The following is a 21182-nucleotide window of genomic DNA, read 5'->3' on the forward strand; positions in this document are numbered from 1 at the left end:
TCTCGTTACCTCGTTATCATCTCGTTACCTCATTACCATCTCGTTAACTCTGACATCTCGTTACCTCGTTACCATCTCGTTACCTCGTTACCATCTCGTTAACATCTCGTTACCTCGTTATCATCTCGTTAACTCTGACATCTCGTTACCTCGTTACATCTCGTTAACTTGTTATCATCTCGTTACCTCGTTAACACCTCGTTAACATCTCGTTAACTCTGACATCTCGTTGTTGTTCATCAACTCAAATTCATCACTGAGATTTCAGATAGAAAGAACTTAACAAATTGTTTAGATCTTTTTTCAATTAAATTCAGTTTATTTGTAGAGCCCATTCTCATAAATTACAAATTACCCTCAGAGTGCTTTACAATCTGTACAGAGACATCCCTGACCTTTGACCTCACATCGGATCAGGAACAACTCACAAACAACCCTTCAAGGGAAACAAGGCATAAGAACCCTTCAGGAGAGAACAGAGGAGGATCAATAGATGTCATGAGACCAGATGAACAATAGATGTCATGTGACCAGATGAACAATAGATGTCACGTGACCAGATGAACAATAGATGTCATGTGACCAGATGAACAATAGATGTCATGTGACTAGATGATCAATAGATGTCATGTGACTAGATGAACAATAGATGTCACGTGACCAGATGAACAATAGATGTCATGTGACCAGATGAACAATAGATGTCACGTGACCAGATGAACAATAGATGTCATGTGACCAGATGAACAATAGATGTCATGTGACCAGATGAACAATAGATGTCATGTGACTAGATGAACAATAGATGTCATGTGATCAGATGAACAATAGATGTCATGAGACCAGATGAACAATAGATGTCATGTGACCAGATGAACAATAGATGTCACGTGACCAGATGAACAATAGATGTCATGTGACTAGATGAACAATAGATGTCATGTGACCAGATGAACAATAGATGTCATGTGACCAGATGAACAATAGATGTCACGTGACCAGATGAACAATAGATGTCATGTGACCAGATGAACAATAGAAGTCATGTGACCAGATGAACAATAGATGTCATGTGACTAGATGAACAATAGATGTCATGTGACTAGATGAACAATAGATGTCATGTGACCAGATGAACAATAGATGTCATGTGACCAGGTGAACAATAGATGTCATGTGACTAGATGAACAATAGAAGTCATGTGACCAGATGAACAATAGATGTCATGTGACCAGGTGAACAATAGATGTCATGTGACCAGGTGAACAATAGATGTCATGTGATCAGGTGAACAATAGATGTCATGTGACCAGATGAACAATAGATGTCATGTGACCAGGTGAACAATAGATGTCATGTGACTAGATGAACAATAGATGTCATGTGACCAGATGAACAATAGATGTCATGTGACCAGGTGAACAATAGAGGTAATGTGACTAGATGAACAATAGATGTCATGTGACCAGATGAACAATAGAGGTAATGTGACTAGATGAACAATAGATGTCATGTGACCAGGTGAACAATAGATGTCATGTGACTAGATGAACAATAGATGTCATGTGACTTGATGAACAATAGATGTCATGTGACCAGATGAACAATAGATGTCATGTGACCAGATGAACAATAGATGTCATGTGACCAGGTGAACAATAGATGTCATGTGACCAGATGAACAATAGATGTCATGTGACCAGATGAACAATAGATGTCACGTGACCAGATGAACAATAGATGTCATGTGACCAGGTGAACAATAGATGTCATGTGACCAGATGAACAATAGAAGTCATGTGACCAGGTGAACAATAGATGTTATGTGACCAGATGAACAATAGAAGTCATGTGACCAGGTGAACAATAGATGTCATGTGACCAGATGAACAATAGAAGTCATGTGACCAGGAGGAATCGTTAGTCTTTTATTTATCTTTTGTTTAAATCTAATTCATTGTTTCAGTTTCTGGAAAAGTTCTCGTCCTTTACCGTCACACAGCTGATTGGCTGCTGTGGCTCAGGGGCGGGTCTTCTGCAGGACTCTCTCCTCCAATCGGGCGTAGCGCTTCAACATCTGGTCGTATACCTTAAACACACACACACACAGTGTGTAGATGTGTGTGTGTGTAGAAGTGTGCGTGTGTGTGTAGATGTGTGTTTCTGTGTTTAGTGTGCATGTATAGAAGTGTGTGTGTTTCTGTGTGTGTAGATGTGTGTGTGTGTGTTTGTCTGTGTGTGTAGACGTGTGTGTCTGTGTGTAGATGTGTGTGTGTTTGTCTGTGTGTGTGTCTGTGTGTTTGTCTGTGTGTGTAGATGTGTGTGTAGATGTGTGTGTGTGTGTTTGTCTGTGTGTTTGTTGTGTGTCTGTGTATATATATGTGTATTTTGTCTGTGTAGATGTGTCTGTGTGTGTAATATGTGTGTATTTGTATCTGTGTGTAGATGTGTCTGTATGTGTAGATGTGTGTGTGTGTGTGTTTGTCTATATATATGTGTGTATGTGTGTGTGTTATATTGTCTGTATGTGTTCTTGTATATGTGTGTTTGTATATATTTATGTGTGTATGTTGTATATGTGTTGTGTGTTGTGTCTGTTATATGTTGTGTGTGTATGATATAGTATTGTAATGTGTGTGTTTGTCTGTGTGTGTATGTGATGTGTGTGTATTGTTGTATATGTGTATGTGTGTGTGTGATTTGTGTGTGTGTGTGTGTCTTGTGTGATGTAATGTGTTGTCTGTGTGTGTGTGTGTATGTTGTAGATGTGTGTGTAGTCTGTGTGTAGTGTATATATTATCTATGTAGTTAATGTGTGTGTTGCTATATGTGTATGTTTATATATTTGTGTGTCTGTGTGTGTAGTATAGTATATTGTGTATATGTATAATTGTTATATATTATATGTGTGTTTTAGTCTATATATATAATTATATGTGTTGTTGTATATATATGTATGTATTGTTATATGTAAATGTAATATATATATAGTCTATATATAATATGTGTATATTATCTATATGTGTGTTTTCTGTTGTGTATGTATATATATATATGTGTTAGTATTATATTACTATGATGTGTTTGTCTGTGTGTATAGATGTATATGTGTGTCTGTGTGTAAATTATGTGTGTGTTCTATATGTGTTTGTATGTGTATTTATTGTGTGTTTGTCTGTGTGTGTAGATGTAGTGATGTTTGTTTATTGTGTTTGTCTATATATGTAATGTCTGTGTGTGTATCTGTGTGTAGATGTGTGTGTGTATGTCTGTTGTGATATTGTTGTTGTGTATTTCTGTGTAGATGTGTGTCTGTGTTGTGTGTAGATGTGTGTGTGTTTGTCTGTGTGTGTTTGTCTATGTGTAGATGTCGTGTGTAATGTGGTGTTGTGTGTGTGTATTGTCTGTGTGATGTGTTTGTCTGTGTGTGTCTGTGTGAGATGTGTGTTGTGTACTGCTGCTGTAGATGGGTTGATGGTGTTGTGCTTGTGTGGTGTCGTGAGTAGAAGACACGGCTGTGACACTCAGCTGTGAAATGAGATGATGAGATGTGTCTGTAACTAGTGGTGCTGTGTGGCGTAGCATGTGGTGCACCTGCTGGCTGCAGCAGGTGTCAGTGACAGTGTGCTCCAGGAGGCAGTTCTTCTCAGAGTCAGAAGAACGACACGGAGCGTGGAACACCAGAGCCTGGAAAGACGACATCGACCAGATCAGAGAAGACGATTGCTGGACATGTAAATACACAGTGAGCAGCAGTGAGACAGACAGGTAGATGCGTGGCAGCAGAGCTGTCAGGTAGTGAACCCGGACGTTGAACACTCAGACAGAACCTGGAGACAGAAGAAGAAGAAGACGATGTGATTGGACTAAGAAATTAATAAAGTCATTTCTTTGTGATGACCTGAGAAGTCTTTAAGAGAAGCTCCTGTTGCCCACCGGTTTCCTGGAGCTCTGAAGAAACTTTAAAACCCCGAAGAAAACGGACTCCCTGAGGCCCCGGGAGAAATCTTTTAGGAAGAGGAGGACAGGAGACCCAGCCAGCGTGGGGCCCCCGGGCAGGAAGATACCAGACGGAACCGAGGGCCAAGGGCATTTAGGACAAGAAGGAGACAGGAGAAGGGGACACAAGACAGTGAGATACAAGAAGGGGAAAAAACAAGACAGGAGAACAAGAAGGAGTGACATCTCATTATACCATGTAATGATTAGATGTTACATTATTCACATGTTCATATCTGTACCATCTCTAACTAGATCATCCTAACTTGACATCAATCATCTCATACATCTGACAATATCATTACTGATCATCTAATGTTATGTGACTCGAACAACTTTACCATCCAGATGATCATAATTTCATAATCTCAGATGACATCTCATGACATCTGATGCATGTAGATGACAATATCATCTCACATGACATAGATGAATCTGAACGATCATGTTACCAGATGAACAATATCTCGTTAACTCTGACATCTCGTTGTTGTTCATCAACTCAAATTAATACTGAGATTTCGTGATAGAAAGAACTTAACAAATTGTTTAGATTTTTTCAATTAAATTCAGTTTATTTGTAGAGCCCATTCTCACAAATTACAAATTACCTCAGAGTGCTTTTACAATTCAACAGAGACATCCTGACTCTTGACCACATCGGATCAGAACAATCAGCAAACAACCTTCAAGGGAAACAAGTGCATAAGAACCCTTCAGGAGAGAACAGGAGATCAATAGATGTCATGAGACCAGATGAACAATAGATGTCATGTGACCAGATGAATAAATATGTCACGTGACCAGATGAACAATAGATGCTGCGACCAGATGAACAATAGATGCTGCGTGACTAGATGATCAATAGATGTCATGTGACCAGATGAACATGATGTCACGCGACCAGATGAACAATAGATGTCATGTGACCAGATGAACAGATGTCACGTGACCAGATGAACAATAGATGTCATGTGACCAGATGAACAATAGAAGTCATGTGACCAGATGAACAATAGATGTCATGTGACTAGATGAACAATAGATGTCATGTGATCAGATGAACAATAGTTGCGAGTATCTCAGATGAATAATAGATGTCATGTGACCAGATGAATAATAGATGTCACGTGACCAGATAAACAATAGATGTTGCGACCAGATGAACAATAGATTGCGTGACCAGATGAAATACTAGATGTCATGGACGATGAACAATAGATGTCACTGACCAGATGAACAATAGATGTCATGCATCAGATGAACAATAGAAGTCATGGACCAGATGAACAATAGATGTCATGTGACTAGATGAACAACAGATGCTGGTGACCAGATGAACAATAGATGTTGTGACCAGATGAACAATAGATGTCATGTGACCAGGTGAACAATAGATGTCATGTGACTAGATGAACAATAGAAGTCATGCATCAGATGAAATAATAGATGTCAGTGACCAGGCACAATAGATGTCATGTGACCAGGTGAACAATAGATGTCATGTGATCAGGTGAAAATAGGATGTCATGACCAGATGAACAATAGATGTCATGTGGCCAGGTGAACAATAGATGTCAAGTGTGACTAGATGAACAACAGATGTCATGTGACCAGATGAACAACAGATGTCATGTGACCAGGTGAACAATAGAGGTCATGTGACTAGATGAACAATAGATGCTCGCGTGACCAGATGAATAACAGATGTCATGTGACCAGATGAACAATAGATGTCATGTGACCAAGATGAACAATAGATGTCATGCTGACTAGATGAACAATAGATGTCATGTGACTTGATGAACAATAAGATGTCATGTGACCAGATGAGACAACAGATGTCACGTGACCAGAGGAACAACAGATGTCATGCGTGACCAGGTGAACAATAGATGTCATGTGACCCAGAGATGAACAACAGATGTCATGCGTGACCAGATGAACAATAATAGATGTCACGCGTACCACAGATGAACAAATAGATGTCATGTGAATTCAGGTGAACAATAGATGTCATGTGACCAGATGAACAATAGGAATCATGTGACCAGGTGAACAATAGATGTTATGTGACCAGATGAACAATAGAAGCCGCGTGACCAGGGTGAACAATAGATGTCATGTGACCAGATGAACAATAGAAGTCAAGTGTGACCAGGAGGAATCGATTAGTCTTTTATTTATCTTTGCTTAAATCTAATTCATTGTTTCAGTTTCTGAAAGTTCTCGCCTTCACCGTCACACACAGCTGATTGGCTGCTGTGGCTCAGGGGCGAGTCTTCTGCAGGACTCTCTCTCCAATCGGGCGTAGCGCTTTCAACATCTGGTCGTATGCATTTAACACACACACACACACAGTGTGTAGATGTGTGTGTGTGTAGAAGTGTCTTGCGTGTGTGTGTAGATACCATGTGCTGTGTTCAAGTGTGCATGTATAGCGTGTGTTTCTGTGTGTGTAGATGTCATGTGTGTGTGTTTGTCTGTGTGTAGACGTGGCAATGTGTGTGTGTAGATGTGTGTGTGTTTGTCTGTGTGTGTGTTTGTCTGTGTGTGTGTCTGTGTGTGTAGATGTACGTGTGTGTGTTTGTAACGTGTAACATGTCTGTGTACAACATTTGTCTGTGTGTTTGTTCCGTGTGTGTACTGTGTGTATATGTGTGTGTTTGTCATTGTGTGTAGATGTGTCTGTTAATGACAACAGATGTGTGTGTGTTTGTTCGTGTACGGATGTGTGTCTGTGTGTGTAGATGTGTGTGCACATGTTTGTCTTAGTATGTGTATTGATGTGTGTGATGATGTGTTTGATCTGTGTGTAATCTGTGTGTAGATGTGTGTGTTTGATCTGTGTGTGTGTGTGTTCGTAGATGTGTGTGTTTGTTCGTGTGTGTGTGTAGATGTGTAGATGGTTAATGTGTTTGTTCGTGTGTAGATGTGTGTGTGTGTGTTTGTCTGTGTGTTTGTCCTAACGTCATAATGTTTGTTCGTGATGATATTGTAGATGTTATTGTGTGTTTGTCTGTGTGTGTGTGTATTATGTGTGTGTGTGTTAATCGTGTCTGTGTGTAGATGTGTGTAGATGTGCCTGTGTGTAGATGGTCGTGTGTGTGTGATCTCGTGTACTGTAGATCTCCAATGCAGGTAAAAGTTCTGTGTGTGTGTCTGTTATTAACCGGATCATAGTAGTATCCTGTGTGTAGATGTGTGTGTGTTTGTCTGTGTGTGTGTTTGTCTGTGTGTGTAGATGTACGTGTGTGTGTCTGTGTGTGTAGATAATGCCATGTGTTTGTCCCCATGTGTGTATAGATGTCTACAGTATATTGTTCGTATTGTGTAGACATTAGGTGTGTGTCTGTGTGTATTATGTGCGTGTGTTTGTCTGTGTGTTTGGATTCAGTATTAATGACAATGGTGTGTGTGTCTGTGTGGATGTGTGTGTGTTTGTCTAATGTTAACTGTGTAGATGTCATTACGGTTAATGTGTCTGTGTGTAATAGATGTGTGTACTAATGTGTCTGTGTGTGTGTTTGTCTATTGTTAATGTGTTTAATCTGTTATTATTAATAATGTGTCTGTGTGTGTAGATGTGTGTGTGTTTGTCTGTTATTAATGTGTTATCTGTATTCGTGTAGATGCATTAATAATGTGTGTGTGTGTCTAATGTGTAGATGTGTGTGTGTAATGTGTCTGTGTTTGTTCGTGTAATGTGTTTGTCTGTGTGTGTGTTCGTGTAATAATAAGATGTAATAATGTTTGTCTATATGTGTGTGTTTGTCTAATGTGTGTGTAGATGTAAACGGTAATGTAATGTCTGTTAATAATGTAGATCTTTCTTGTGTGTTTGTCTGTGTGTGTGTCTGTGTGTGTCTGTGTGTGTAGATGTACGTGTGTGTGTGTCTGTGTGTGTAGATGTGTGTGTGTTTGTCTGTGTGTGTGTTTGTCTGTGTGTGTAGATGTACGTGTGTGTGTGTCTGTGTGTGTAGATGTGTGTGTGTTTGTCTGTGTGTGTGTCTGTGTGTGTAGATGTGTGTGTGTACCTGCTGGGCTGCAGCATGTGGTGTTGTGACTAGTTGTGCTTCCGGAGCGTTCTTCGTCAGATCAAAGAACGACACGGACTCTGACACCAGGCCTGAAAACACACATCGACCAATCAGAGAAGACGATTCTGCATCGGTAAACTAGCAGCAGTACTAGCAGCAGCGCTAGCAGCAGCGCTAGCAGCAGTGCCGGGACATACCGCAGCCGTTACAGCTGCATGATCCCAGCCGCCCCCAGGCAGGCCGAGCTGCTCAGGTCGAGGCTGAACACCGGAGCGTTGAACACGTCAGACAGAACCTGAGAGACAGAAGAAGAAGAACGGAGCGATGTGATTGGACCATAGTAATATAATAATAATGTCATTAATCTTAATGATGATGACCTGCAGAATGTCTTTATTAGATGAAGCTCCTCCCGTTGCCAACACTCTGGTTCCTGGAGCTGAAACATGAATGAAGACTGGTGAACATCTCTGAGGAGAAGATCTTTGATGTAGTTTCTACTCTGCTGATGAGCTTCTCTGAGGAGAAGATCTTTGAGGAAGAGGAGGTCTCACTGATGGAGTAGCCCAGCCGCTCAGCGTGGAGCCTCCTGGACAGGAACTGACCCTCCACCAGAGCCCGGACCTCCACCTGAGGACTCAGGGAGGACATCTGCAGGACAGGAGAGAGGAGACAGGAGACAGGAGACACAAGACAGTGAGATACAAGACAGGAGATACAAGACAGGAGACAGGAGACACAAGACAGTGAGATACAAGATAGGAGACAGGAGATAGGAGACACAAGACAGTGAGATACAAGATAGGAGACACAAGACAGTGAGATACAAGATAGGAGACAGGAGATAGGAGATAGAAGACAGTGAGATACAAGATAGGAGACAGGAGATAGGAGACAGGAGACACAAGACAGTGAGATACAAGACAGGAGACACAAGACAGTGAGATACAAGATAGGAGATAGAAGACAGTGAGATACAAGATAGGAGACAGAAGACAGTGAGATACAAGATAGGAGACAGGAGATAGGAGACAGGAGACACAAGACAGTGAGATACAAGATAGGAGACAGGAGATAGGAGACACAAGACAGTGAGATACAAGATAGGAGACAGGAGACACAAGACAGTGAGATACAAGATAGGAGACAGGAGACACAAGACAGTGAGGATACAAGATAGGAGACAGGGAGAGATAGGAGACACAAGACAGTGAGATACAAGATAGGAGACAGGAGATAGGAGACACAAGACAGTGAGATACAAGATAGGAGACAGGAGACACAAGACAGTGAGATACAAGATAGGAGACAGGAGACACAAGACAGTGAGATACAAGATAGGAGACAGGAGACACAAGACAGTGAGATACAAGATAGGAGACAGGAGAGACACAAGACAAGGAGATACAAGATAGAGACAGGTGGATACAAGATAGGAGACAGGAGATAGGAGACAGTGAGATACAAGACAGGAGATACAAGATAGGAGACAGGAGACAGGAGACACAAGACAGTGAGATACAAGATAGGAGACAGGAGACACAAGATAGGAGACAGGAGATAGGAGACAGGAGACACAAGACAGTGAGATACAAGATAGGAGACAGGAGATAGGAGACACAAGACAGTGAGATACAAGATAGGAGACAGGAGATAGGAGACACAAGACAGTGAGATACAAGATAGGAGACAGGAGATACAAGATAGGAGACAGGAGATAGAAGATAGGAGACACAAGACAGTGAGATACAAGATAGGAGACAGGAGATAGGAGACAGGAGACACAAGACAGTGAGATACAAGATAGGAGACACAAGACAGTGAGATACAAGATAGGAGACAGGAGATAGGAGACAGGAGACACAAGACAGTGATACAAGATAGGAGACAGGAGACACAAGACAGTGAGATACAAGATAGGAGACAGGAGACACAAGACAGTGAGATACAAGATAGGAGACAGGAGATAGGAGACAGGAGACACAAGACAGTGAGATACAAGATAGGAGACAGGAGACACAAGACAGTGAGATACAAGACAGGAGATAGGAGACAGGAGACACAAGACAGTGAGATACAAGATAGGAGACAGGAGATAGGAGACACAAGACAGTGAGATACAAGATAGGAGACAGGAGACACAAGACAGTGAGATACAAGATAGGAGACAGGAGACAGGAGACACAAGACAGTGAGATACAAGATAGGAGACAGGAGATAGGAGACAGGAGACACAAGACAGTGAGATACAAGATAGGAGACAGGAGATAGGAGACAGGAGACACAAGACAGTGAGATACAAGATAGGAGACAGGAGATAGGAGACACAAGACAGTGAGATACAAGATAGGAGACAGGAGACACAAGATAGGAGACAGGAGATAGAAGATAGGAGACACAAGACAGTGAGAGGGCAAGATAGGAGACAGGAGATAGGAGGAGGAGACCTGCAAGACAGTGAGATACAAGATGGAGACAGGAGATAGGAGACAGGAGACAAGAACAGTGAGATACAAGATAGGGAGACAGGAGATAGGGAGACAGGAGACACAAGACAGTGGATACAAGATAGGAAAGATGAGGAGATAGGAGACAGAGAGACAGTGAGATACAAGATAGGAGACAGGAGATAGGAGACACAAGACAGTGAGATACAAGATAGGAGACAGGAGATAGGAGACACAAGACAGTGAGATACAAGACAGGAGACACAAGACAGGAGACACAAGATAGGAGATAGAAGACAGTGAGATACAAGATAGGAGACAGGAGATAGGAGACAGGAGACACAAGACAGTGAGATACAAGATAGGAGACAGGAGACACAAGACAGTGAGATACAAGATAGGAGACAGGAGATAGGAGACACAAGACAGTGAGATACAAGACAGGAGACACAAGACAGTGAGATACAAGATAGGAGATAGGAGACAGGAGACACAAGACAGTGAGATACAAGATAGGAGACAGGAGATAGGAGACAGGAGACACAAGACAGTGAGATACAAGATAGGAGACACAAGACAGTGAGATACAAGATAGGAGACAGGAGACACAAGACAGTGAGATACAAGATAGGAGACAGGAGACACAAGACAGTGAGATACAAGATAGGAGACAGGAGATAGGAGACACAAGACAGTGAGATACAAGATAGGAGACAGCAGGAGATAGGAGACACAAGACAGTGCAGGATACAAGATAGGAGACAGGAGATACAAGATAGGAGACAGGAGATAGAAGATAGGAGACACAAGACAGTGAGATACAAGATAGGAGACAGGAGATAGGAGACAGGAGACACAAGACAGTGAGATACAAGATAGGAGACAGGAGATAGGAGACAAGACAGTGAGATACAAGATAGGAGACAGGAGATAGGAGACACAAGACAGTGAGATACAAGATAGGAGACAGGAGATAGAAGATAGGAGACATGGAGGAGAAGATGGGAGACACAAGACAGTGAGATACAAGATAGAGGAACAGAGATGGAACCATGTGAGACACAAGACAGTGAGATACAAGATAGGAGACAGGAGACACAAGACAGTGAGATACAAGATAGGAGACAGGAGATAGGAGACAGGAGACACGAGACAGTGCGATACAAGATAGGAGACAGGAGATAGGGGACAGGAGACACTGAACGATGTGAGATACAAGATAGGAGACTGGAGATGGGAGACAGAGACAGAGACACAAGATAGCAGAGATACAAGATAGGAGACAGGAGATGGGAGACACAAGACAGTGGAGATACAAGATAGGAGACAGGAGATACAAGATAGGAGACACAGGAGATGAAGATAGGAGACACAAGACAGTGAGGATACAAGATGAGAGACAGGAGATAGGATATAGGAGACTAGGACAGTGAGATACAAGATAGGAGACAGGAGACACAAGACAGTGAGATACAAGATAGGAGACAGGAGACACAAGACAGTGAGATACAAGATAGGAGACAGGAGATAGGAGACACAAGACAGTGAGATACAAGATAGGAGACACAAGATAGGAGACAGGAGATAGAAGATAGGAGACACAAGACAGTGAGATACAAGATAGGAGACAGTGAGATACAAGACAGGAGACACAAGACAGTGAGATACAAGATAGGAGACAGGAGATAGGAGACAGGAGACACAAGACAGTGAGATACAAGATAGGAGACACAAGATAGGAGACAGAAGATAGGAGACACAAGACAGTGAGATACAAGATAGGAGACAGGAGACACAAGACAGTGAGATACAAGATAGGAGACACAAGACAGTGAGATACAAGATAGGAGACAGGAGATAGGAGACAGGAGACACAAGACAGTGAGATACAAGATAGGAGATAGGAGACAGGAGACACAAGACAGAAAGATACAGGAGATACAAGACAGTGAGATACAAGATAGGAGACAGGAGACACAAGACAGGAGATAGGAGACGGTGAGATAGGAGACATTGAGGTAGGAGATAGGAGACAGGAGACAATGAGATAGGAGACAGTGAGATGTGAGATAGGAGACAGGAGACATTGAGGTAGGAGATAGGAGACAGGAGACAGTGAGATGTGAGATAGGAGACAGGAGACAGGAGACATTGAGATAGGAGACAGGAGATAAGGAGATAGGAGACAGGAGACAATGAGATAGGAGACAGTGAGATACAAGACAGGAGATGGTGAGATGTGAGAGGAGATAGGAGAAAGGAGATAAGAAATAGGAGACACGAGACAGTGAGATGTGAGATACAAGACAGGAGATAGGAGACAGGAGACAGTGAGATGTGAGATAGGAGACATTGAGATAGGAGACATTGAGGTAGGAGATAGGAGACAGGAGACAGTGAGATAGGAGAAAGGAGATAGGAGACAATGAGACAGGGGACAATGAGACAGGAGGAAATGAGACAGGAGACAATGAGACAGGGGACAATGAGACAGGAGACAATGAGACAGGAGGAAATGAGACAGGAGACAATGAGAGACAATGGAGGTAGAGACAATGAGACCAGGAGAATAGAGACAGGGAGACAAATAGACAATGGGACCCAGGGAGACAGGACAGGGGAAAAATGAGACAGGAGACAATGAGACAGGAGACGGGGGACAATGAGACAGGAGACAATAAGACAGGAGACAAGAGATGGGGCATGAGACAGGAGACAATGAGACAGGGGACAATGAGACATGAGACAGGAGGCAGGGGACAATGAGACAGGGGACAGGAGGCAGGAGACAGGGGACAATGAGACATGAGACAGGAGGCAGGGGACAATGAGACAGGAGACAATGAGACAGAAGACAGGGGACAAGTATGACAGGGGACAGGAGGCAGGAGACAGGGGACAATGAGACAGGGGACAATAAGACAGGGGGCATGAGACAGGAGACGGGGGACAATGAGACGAGACAATAAGACAGGAGACAGGGGACAGGAGGCGGGGGACAATGAGACAGGAGACAATGAGACGGGACAGGAGAAAATGAGACAAGATACAGGGGACAATGAGACAGGAGACAGGGGACAATGAGACAGGGGACAATGAGACAGGAGGAAATGAGACAGGGGACAGGGGGCATGAGACAATGAGACAGGAGACAATAAGACAGGAGACAAGAGATGGGGCATGAGACAGGGTAAATGAGACAGGGGACATGAGACAATGAGACAGGGGACATGAGACAATGAGACAGGGGACATGAGACAATGAGACAGGGGACAGGAGGCGGGGACAATGAGACAGGAGACAATAAGACATAAGACAGGGGACAATGAGACAGGAGACAATAAGACGTAAGACAGGGGACAATGAGACAGGAGACAATGAGAAAGGGGACATGAGTTGAGGATTTGACGCAGGACAGGGGAGTTGGAGAAGGCGGGGGACAATGAGACAGGAGACAATAAGACATAAGACAGGGGACAATGAGACAGGAGACAATGGGACATGAGACAGGGGCAATGAGACAGGGGACAGGAGGCGGGGGACAATGAGACAGGAGACAATAAGACATAAGACAGGGAGGACAGATAGGACAGGGAGAATAGGGACAGAGACAATAAGACAGGGGGACAATGAGACGCCAGAGAATAGGACAGGGGACAATGAGACAGGGGACAATGAGACATGAGACAGGAGACAATGAGACATGAGACAGGGGACAATGAGACAGGGGACAATAAGACAGGGGACAGGGGGCATGAGACAATGAGACAGGAGACGGGGGACAATGAGACGAGACAATAAGACAGGAGACAATCAGACAGGGGACAGGAGGCGGGGGACAATGAGACAATGAGACAGGGGACAATAAGACAGGAGACAAAGACAGGGGACAATGATACAGGAGACAAAGACAGGAGACAATGAGACAGGAGGAAATAAGACAGGAGACAATGAGACAGGAGACGGGGGACAATGAGACAGGAGACAATAAGACAGGAGACAATGAGACAGGGGACAATGAGACAGGAGACAATAAGACAATGAGACAGGAGACAGGGGACAATGAGACAGGAGATGGGGGACAATAAGACAGGGGACAATGAGACAGGAGACAGGGGGAAATAAGACAGGGGACAATGAGACAGGGGACAATGAGACAGTGGACAGGGGGCAATGAGACAGGAGACAGGGGCATGAGACAGGAGACAATGAGACAGGGGACAATGAGACAGGAGACAGGGGACAATTAGACAGGAGACAGGGGGAAATAAGACAGGGGACAATGAGACAGGAGGAAATAAGACAGGGGGCATGAGACAGGAGACAATGAGACAGGAGAAGGGGGACAATGAGACAGGAGACAATGAGACAGGGGACAATAAGACAGGGGACAGGAGACAAGGGGCATGAGACAGGAGACGGGGGACAATGAGATGAGACAATAAGAGAGGAGACAATGAGACAGGAGACAATGAGACAGGGGACAGGAGGCGGGGGACAATGAGACAGGAGACAATGAGACAGGACAGGAGAAAATGAGACAAGATACAGGGGACAATGAGACAGGAGGAAATGAGACAGGGGACAATGAGACAGGAGACAGGGGGCAATGAGACAGGGGACAATAAGACATAAGACAGGGGACAATGAGACAAGACAGGAGACAATGAGACAGAAGACAGGGACAATGAGACAAGACAGGAGACAATGAAACAGAAGACAATGAGACAGGGGACATGAGACAGTGGACAATGAGACAGGGGGCAATGAGACAGAAGACAGGGGACAATGAGACAGGAGACAATAAGACATAAGACAGGGGACAATGAGACAGAAGACAGGTGACAATGAGACAGGAGACAATAAGACAGGAGACAATGAGACAGGAGACAGGGGACAATGAGACAGGGGACAATAAGACAGGAGACAATGAGACAGGGGACAATGAGACAGGAGACAATGAGACAGGTGACAATGAGACAATAAGACAGGAGACAACGAGACAGGGGACAATGAGACAGGGGACAATGAGACAGGAGACAGGTGACAATGAGACAGGAGACAATGAGACAGGGGACAATGAGACAGGGGACAATAAGACAGGAGACAATGAGACAGGAGACAGGTCTCACTCACCTCGTTGTCTGCGGGTCCAAAGAGGTGAACGCCCACAGCAGGAGGTGTGATCTCCATGATGTCAAAATAAAAGCCTGGAACACACAAAGCAAGCGTGAGGGTAGGAAGCAAGGAAAGGAGACGAGAAAGAATGAAGGTCAAGAGAATAATTACACAAAATGTAATGAGAACTAGTGCAAGTAGAAGGAAGGAGTTAGAGAGGAAGGAAGTGAAGTTAGGGGGAAGGAGGTGAGACCAATGTGTCCGTTGTTGCCCAGCGGCGTGTCTCTCAGGGCGGCGGAAAAAAGTTCCCATGATCCTCCAGTGCTCTTGTTCCTGATTCGTTCCCTCGTCAGAGAGCCGTTCTTAAAGCTACACAGAATCAGAATCAGTTTTATTGCCAGGAACACACACACACACACACACACACACACACACACACACACACACACACACACACACACACACACACACACACACACACACACACACACACACACACACACACACACACACACACACACACACAAGGCTAGAGGTGAGGCTAGAGGTGAGGCTACAGGTACCACAGCAGAGCCATGAAGGCCCTCCAGTCCAGCGGGTTGCAGAAGACGTGGCCCTCCAGAGCCGGGCGGGGCTGCTGGATCCACAGGAACACTGTGTCACTGGTCCCCAGGCTGACCTGGAGACAGACACACACACACTCTGTGACACAGAGGGGGGCAGGAAGTGGGCGGGGCTCGGGGGGGACTTACCGCAACGTCTCCTGGCTGCAGCCTCATTCCTGCCAGAGACGCTGAGGAGACAGAACACAGGTGTGATGCTCCTGCCAGTCTGAGCTCAGGGGTCACCTGCTGCCCGCCGCGAGGCGTTCAAGTCCCACGGACACGAGAGGTTTCACAGCGAAGCGTAAGACGTGAACACAGCAGCAGAAAAGTAAACAAATGTTGACGGAAATAATTGGACATAAATAAATGTTACGTCTCAACAGCACCACCTGGTGGCCAGAATACAGAACTGCTGGAATGAGTGGATTTCACAAATATATCCATATATATATATATGTGTATATGTATATATCTTGGTGGTGGTCTCGTGTCTTGGTGTGGGTCTTTGTAGTGGTCTTGGTGGTGGTCTTGGTGGTTGTCTAGGTCTTGGTGGTGGTCTTGGTAGTTGACTTGGTCTTGGTGGTCTTGGTCTTGGTGGTCTTGGTGGTGGTCTTGGTCTTGGTGGTGGTCTTGGTGGTGGTCTTGGTGGTGGTCTTGGTGGTGGTCTAGGTCTTGGTGGTGGTCTTGGTAGTTGTCTTGGTGGTGGTCTTGGTGATGGTCTTGGTCTTGGTGGTGGTCTTGGTAGTTGTCTTGGTGGTGGTCTTGGTAGTGGTCTTGGTGGTGGTCTTGGTCCTGAGCAGTGCAGACTGACCCGGGTTGTCTCCGGTGAAGACCACCACCCTGCAGTCCTCACAGAATCCATAGCGCTGCACAAAGTAGGCGGAGACGGGGCCCTGTGGGCGGAGCAGGGGGGTTAGGGCGCTGCTGGGTCAACACAGACCAGCAGAGACCAGCAGAGACCAGCAGAGACCAGTCTCACCAGTACAGACGTGGAGGGCACTGGAGCTCCCAGCAGGCGGTCCAGATGAGGAGCGGTGGCCTCCATGCAGACCCCAGACCAGGTCCTGGTCCTGATGTCCAACAGGTTCATCCCCGAACCTGGAGTCAGCAAACGCATCGCCGTTAGGACCCCGAGGACCGAAGGGGCTCTCCGAAGGGCCCCTCTAAAGGGCCCCTCTGAAGGGCCCCTCTGAAGGGCCTCTCTGAAGGGCCCCTCTGAAGGGCCTCTCTGAAGGGCCCCTCTGAAGGGCCACTCTGAAGGGCCTCTCTGAAGGGCCTCTCTGAAGGGCCCCTCTGAAGGGCCTCTCTGAAGGGCCCCTCTGAAGGGCGCGGGCCCCAGAGTGGAAGCCCCGCCTTCATTGGCCAACGACTGTGTGACATCATCTTTAGTTCAACAGTAACAACCAATGAGGACGCAGCATCACCGTCACTGTAGTCGATGGGGGCGAAACCACCGAGGAAGAGGGAGGCGGCAAAGCTGCTGACCAATGAGATCCTCTGAGAGCACACACACACACACATACAGTATACATATTATATATATATATACACTACCGTTCAAAAGTTTGGGGTCACCCAGACAATTTTGTGTCTTCCATGAAAACTCACTTTTATTTATAAATGAATTGAACATTTCATAGAACATATAGTCAAGACATTGACAAGGTTAAAATAATGATTAATATTTGAAGTATTAATTTTGTTCTTCAAACTTCAAGCTCAAAGGAAGGCCAGTTATAGCTTATATCACCAGCATAACTGTTTTCAGCTGTGCTAGCATAATTGCACAAGGGTTTTCTAATCAGACATTAGTCTTCTAAGGCGATAACACAATGTACCATCAGAACACTGGAGTGATGATGAAATGGGCCTCTATACACCTCTGGAGACATGTCATTAGAAACCAGACGTTTCACCTAGAAGAGTCATTTACCACATTAACAATGTAGAGATGGTATTTATGATTAATGTTATCTTCATTGAAAAAACAGGGCTTTACTTTGAAGAATAAAGACATTTCTAAGTGACCCCAAACTTTTGAACGGTAGTGTAAGTATAAGGAAATAATTGAACATAAATAAATGTTACGTCTCAACAGCACCACCAAGTGGCCAGAATACAGAACTGCTGGAATGAGTGGATTTCACAATACATATTATATATGTGTATATATTAGGGCTGTGAAACGATTAACATTTTTAATCAGGTTAATCACAGGTTTCTGTGGATTAATCATGATTAATCCCATATATACATTCAGGGTTTTTCCTGGGTCAAAATGGGTCGTCGGTGCTCCCACCGTCTGTTCGTTGAGTGGGTGATCAGCAGCTGGCCGCTCGGTCCATTCGCACACCTCACAGTTGCGTATTGATCAGACAAGAAGACACGCTTATCAACTCCAGTGTTTCCCCTCCTATTATAACAGGGGGAATCTCCACCCGTCACCCTGTAATTTTCGTTTAACGCATTTAACGCATGCGCAGAATGAGCTTCCAATCCGTCTGTTGTTGGTCGTCTCTCCAGCAGCGTGTCATTCTGTCTCTAGTGTCGCGTTAAGACGACCTCGATCTCCGTCTCGCTCGCCCAGAGCTCGATGCCGCGCAGCGCCGCACATCGGGACTGGTGAGCAATGCAGGGCTCTCAAGTGTTACGCATTGAGCGTGAGACTCACGCATTTGCTTAACTCACGCACTCCGCCACACACGAGTTCTCACGCTGAAAAAACTCGGCTCTTTAATGTTTAATGCAGGGTGTTCAAGATGTCGATCGATCGCCGCCAGAGAGCTCGATGCCGTGGCGCATAGTCTGTCGCGATGACGAGAATTGTTGACGGATGGGGAGACGAAAATTACTGCTGAGGGTGGGTGAGATTCCCTGTTATAATGGGAGGAAACACTGGAGTTGATAGGCGTGTCTTCTTGTCTGATCAATGCATGACTGTGAGGGTCTGAATGGACGGCGGCCAGCTGCTGATCACCCACTAACGAACAGACGGTGGGAGCACGACGACCCATTTTGACCCAGGAAAAACCCTGAATGTATATATGGGATTAATCATGATTAATCCACAGAAACCTGTGATTAACCTGATTAAAAATGTTACTCATTTCACAGCCCTAATAAGTATATATACTTATATATATACATATGTATAAGTATATATATACATATGTATACGTATACATATATATATATGTATAAGTATAGATAAGTATATATATACAAGTATATATATATATGTATAAGTATATATATACTTATATATATATATGTATAAGTATATATATATTATATATGTATAAGTATATATATATATATACAAATATATAAGTATATATATACTTATATATATATACGTCCAGGATAAAGTCACCTCGGTGTTCTGGAACTCTTCTGGTTGAGTTTGTCTCAGTTTGGAGATCTGACTTCCTGTGAAGCGCTGCAGACACAGGAAACCAGGTGGTCAGACAGACAGGTATACAGACAGGTGGTCAGACAGACAGGTGGTCAGACAGACAGGCGGTCAGACAGACAGGCGGTCAGACAGACAGGTGATCAGACAGACAGGCGGTTAGACAGGCGGTCAGACAGACAGGCGGTCAGACAGGCGGTCAGACAGACAGGCGGTCAGACAGGTGTACCTCGTAGGCTCTGGACCCCGTGACCTCGGCCAGCCTCACAGCGCCCCCTGCTGCCGCCTGCAGCTCGTCACACTGCCGGCTGCTGCTGCAGTCCATCCACACGGGGGCGCTGCTCACGGAGAAGCTGTGCTGGAGGAGACAGGGACATCCCATAATACACGCACACACACTCAGAGACACACACACACACACACACACACACACCTGCAGCAGCTGGTGCAGGTCCTGGTCCGGGTCCAGGTGCTGCAGGGTCTCAGACGCTCCTCGTCTCCAGAACACGCTGCCGTGTTGCTGGGGGAGAGGAGGGGCCTGTTGTCACGGCAACGTCACACAGGCGTCACTCGGGCACTTCAGGGAGCCAGCACTCACCTGGCCGCTGCCGGACAGCGCTCTGACCCGAGAGAAGACAAGCCCCGCCCTCTTCATCTTGTCCAATAGCAGGTCCAGAGCCTGACAACAAACGCACGTCAGCCAATCACAGGCACAAACGAGCCAGAGGTCAAAGGTCACAGTGAGTAACAACGAGTCTCACCTTCACCCACATGAGGACAGGTGAGGTGACGGTGAGTCCGTCAGCGTGGACGTGGACTCCTCCCCGAGTCCTGAGGACAACGAGCGCTGTGAGGAAATATATACTCCAGGTCCAGGTCCTAGTCCTAGTCCTCGTCCTAGTCTTATTCCTAGTCCTAGTCTTAGTCCTCGTCTTAGTCCTAGTCCTAGTCCTAGTCCTAGTCCTAGTCCTAGTCTTAGTCCTAGTCTTAGTCTTAGTCCTCGTCCTAGTCTTAGTCCTAGTCTTAGTCCTAGTCCTAGTCCTAGTCCTAGTCCTAGTCTTAGTCTTAGTCTTAGTCTTAGTCTTAGTCCTAGTCCTAGTCCTAGTCTTAGTCTTAGTCCTAGTCTTAGTCTGGTCTTGGTCTTGGTCTTGGTCTTGGTCTTAGTCCTATCCTGTCTTGAGTCTTAGTCTTGCCCAGTCTTAGTCTTAGTCCTAGTCCTCGTCTTAGTCTTAGTCCTGGTCTAGTCTTGGTCTTGGTCTTGGTCCTTGGTCCAGTCTTGGTCCCCTTTGGGCCTCGTCTTGGGCCAGCCCTTTTCCCGGTCTTGGTCCTCAGTCCTGGGGCTTGGGGCCTGCTTGGGCCTGTCTTGGTCCTCGGTCGGTCCTCCCCTTGGGCCTCATGGTCTTTTTCCTGGTCCTGGTCTTGGTCCTCGCCTGGTCTTGGTCCTGGGCTTTGGGCCGGCCTCGTCGGCTGTCCTTCGGTCCGGCCGGGCTTGGTCCGGTCCCGGGGTCTTTGGGCTGGTCTTGGGCCTGTCCGGGCGGCACGGGCCTATCCGGGGGCCCC

The 21182-nt window shown here is 45.3% G+C and overlaps 1 protein-coding gene across 1 annotated transcript; it reads right to left on the reverse strand.

Moving 5' to 3' along the window:
• Positions 1–1916: 1916 nt before the first annotated feature.
• Positions 1917–20463, reverse strand: xylb (xylulokinase homolog (H. influenzae)). Its single transcript, XM_056434601.1, is given in 17 exon segments — positions 1917–2090; positions 8038–8149; positions 8265–8335; positions 8421–8479; positions 8595–8691; positions 15624–15697; positions 15859–15974; positions 16169–16284; positions 16358–16398; positions 17022–17103; positions 17190–17308; positions 17635–17707; positions 19584–19649; positions 19852–19980; positions 20056–20142; positions 20221–20301; positions 20384–20463. Coding segments are annotated over 17 exon segments (1470 nt in total). The 5' UTR covers positions 20396–20463; the 3' UTR covers positions 1917–1955.
• Positions 20464–21182: the final 719 nt, after the last annotated feature.

Source organism: Pseudoliparis swirei, chromosome 16 (assembly GCF_029220125.1).
Source record: "Pseudoliparis swirei isolate HS2019 ecotype Mariana Trench chromosome 16, NWPU_hadal_v1, whole genome shotgun sequence".
In the NCBI taxonomy this organism is placed as follows: domain Eukaryota; kingdom Metazoa; phylum Chordata; class Actinopteri; order Perciformes; family Liparidae; genus Pseudoliparis; species Pseudoliparis swirei.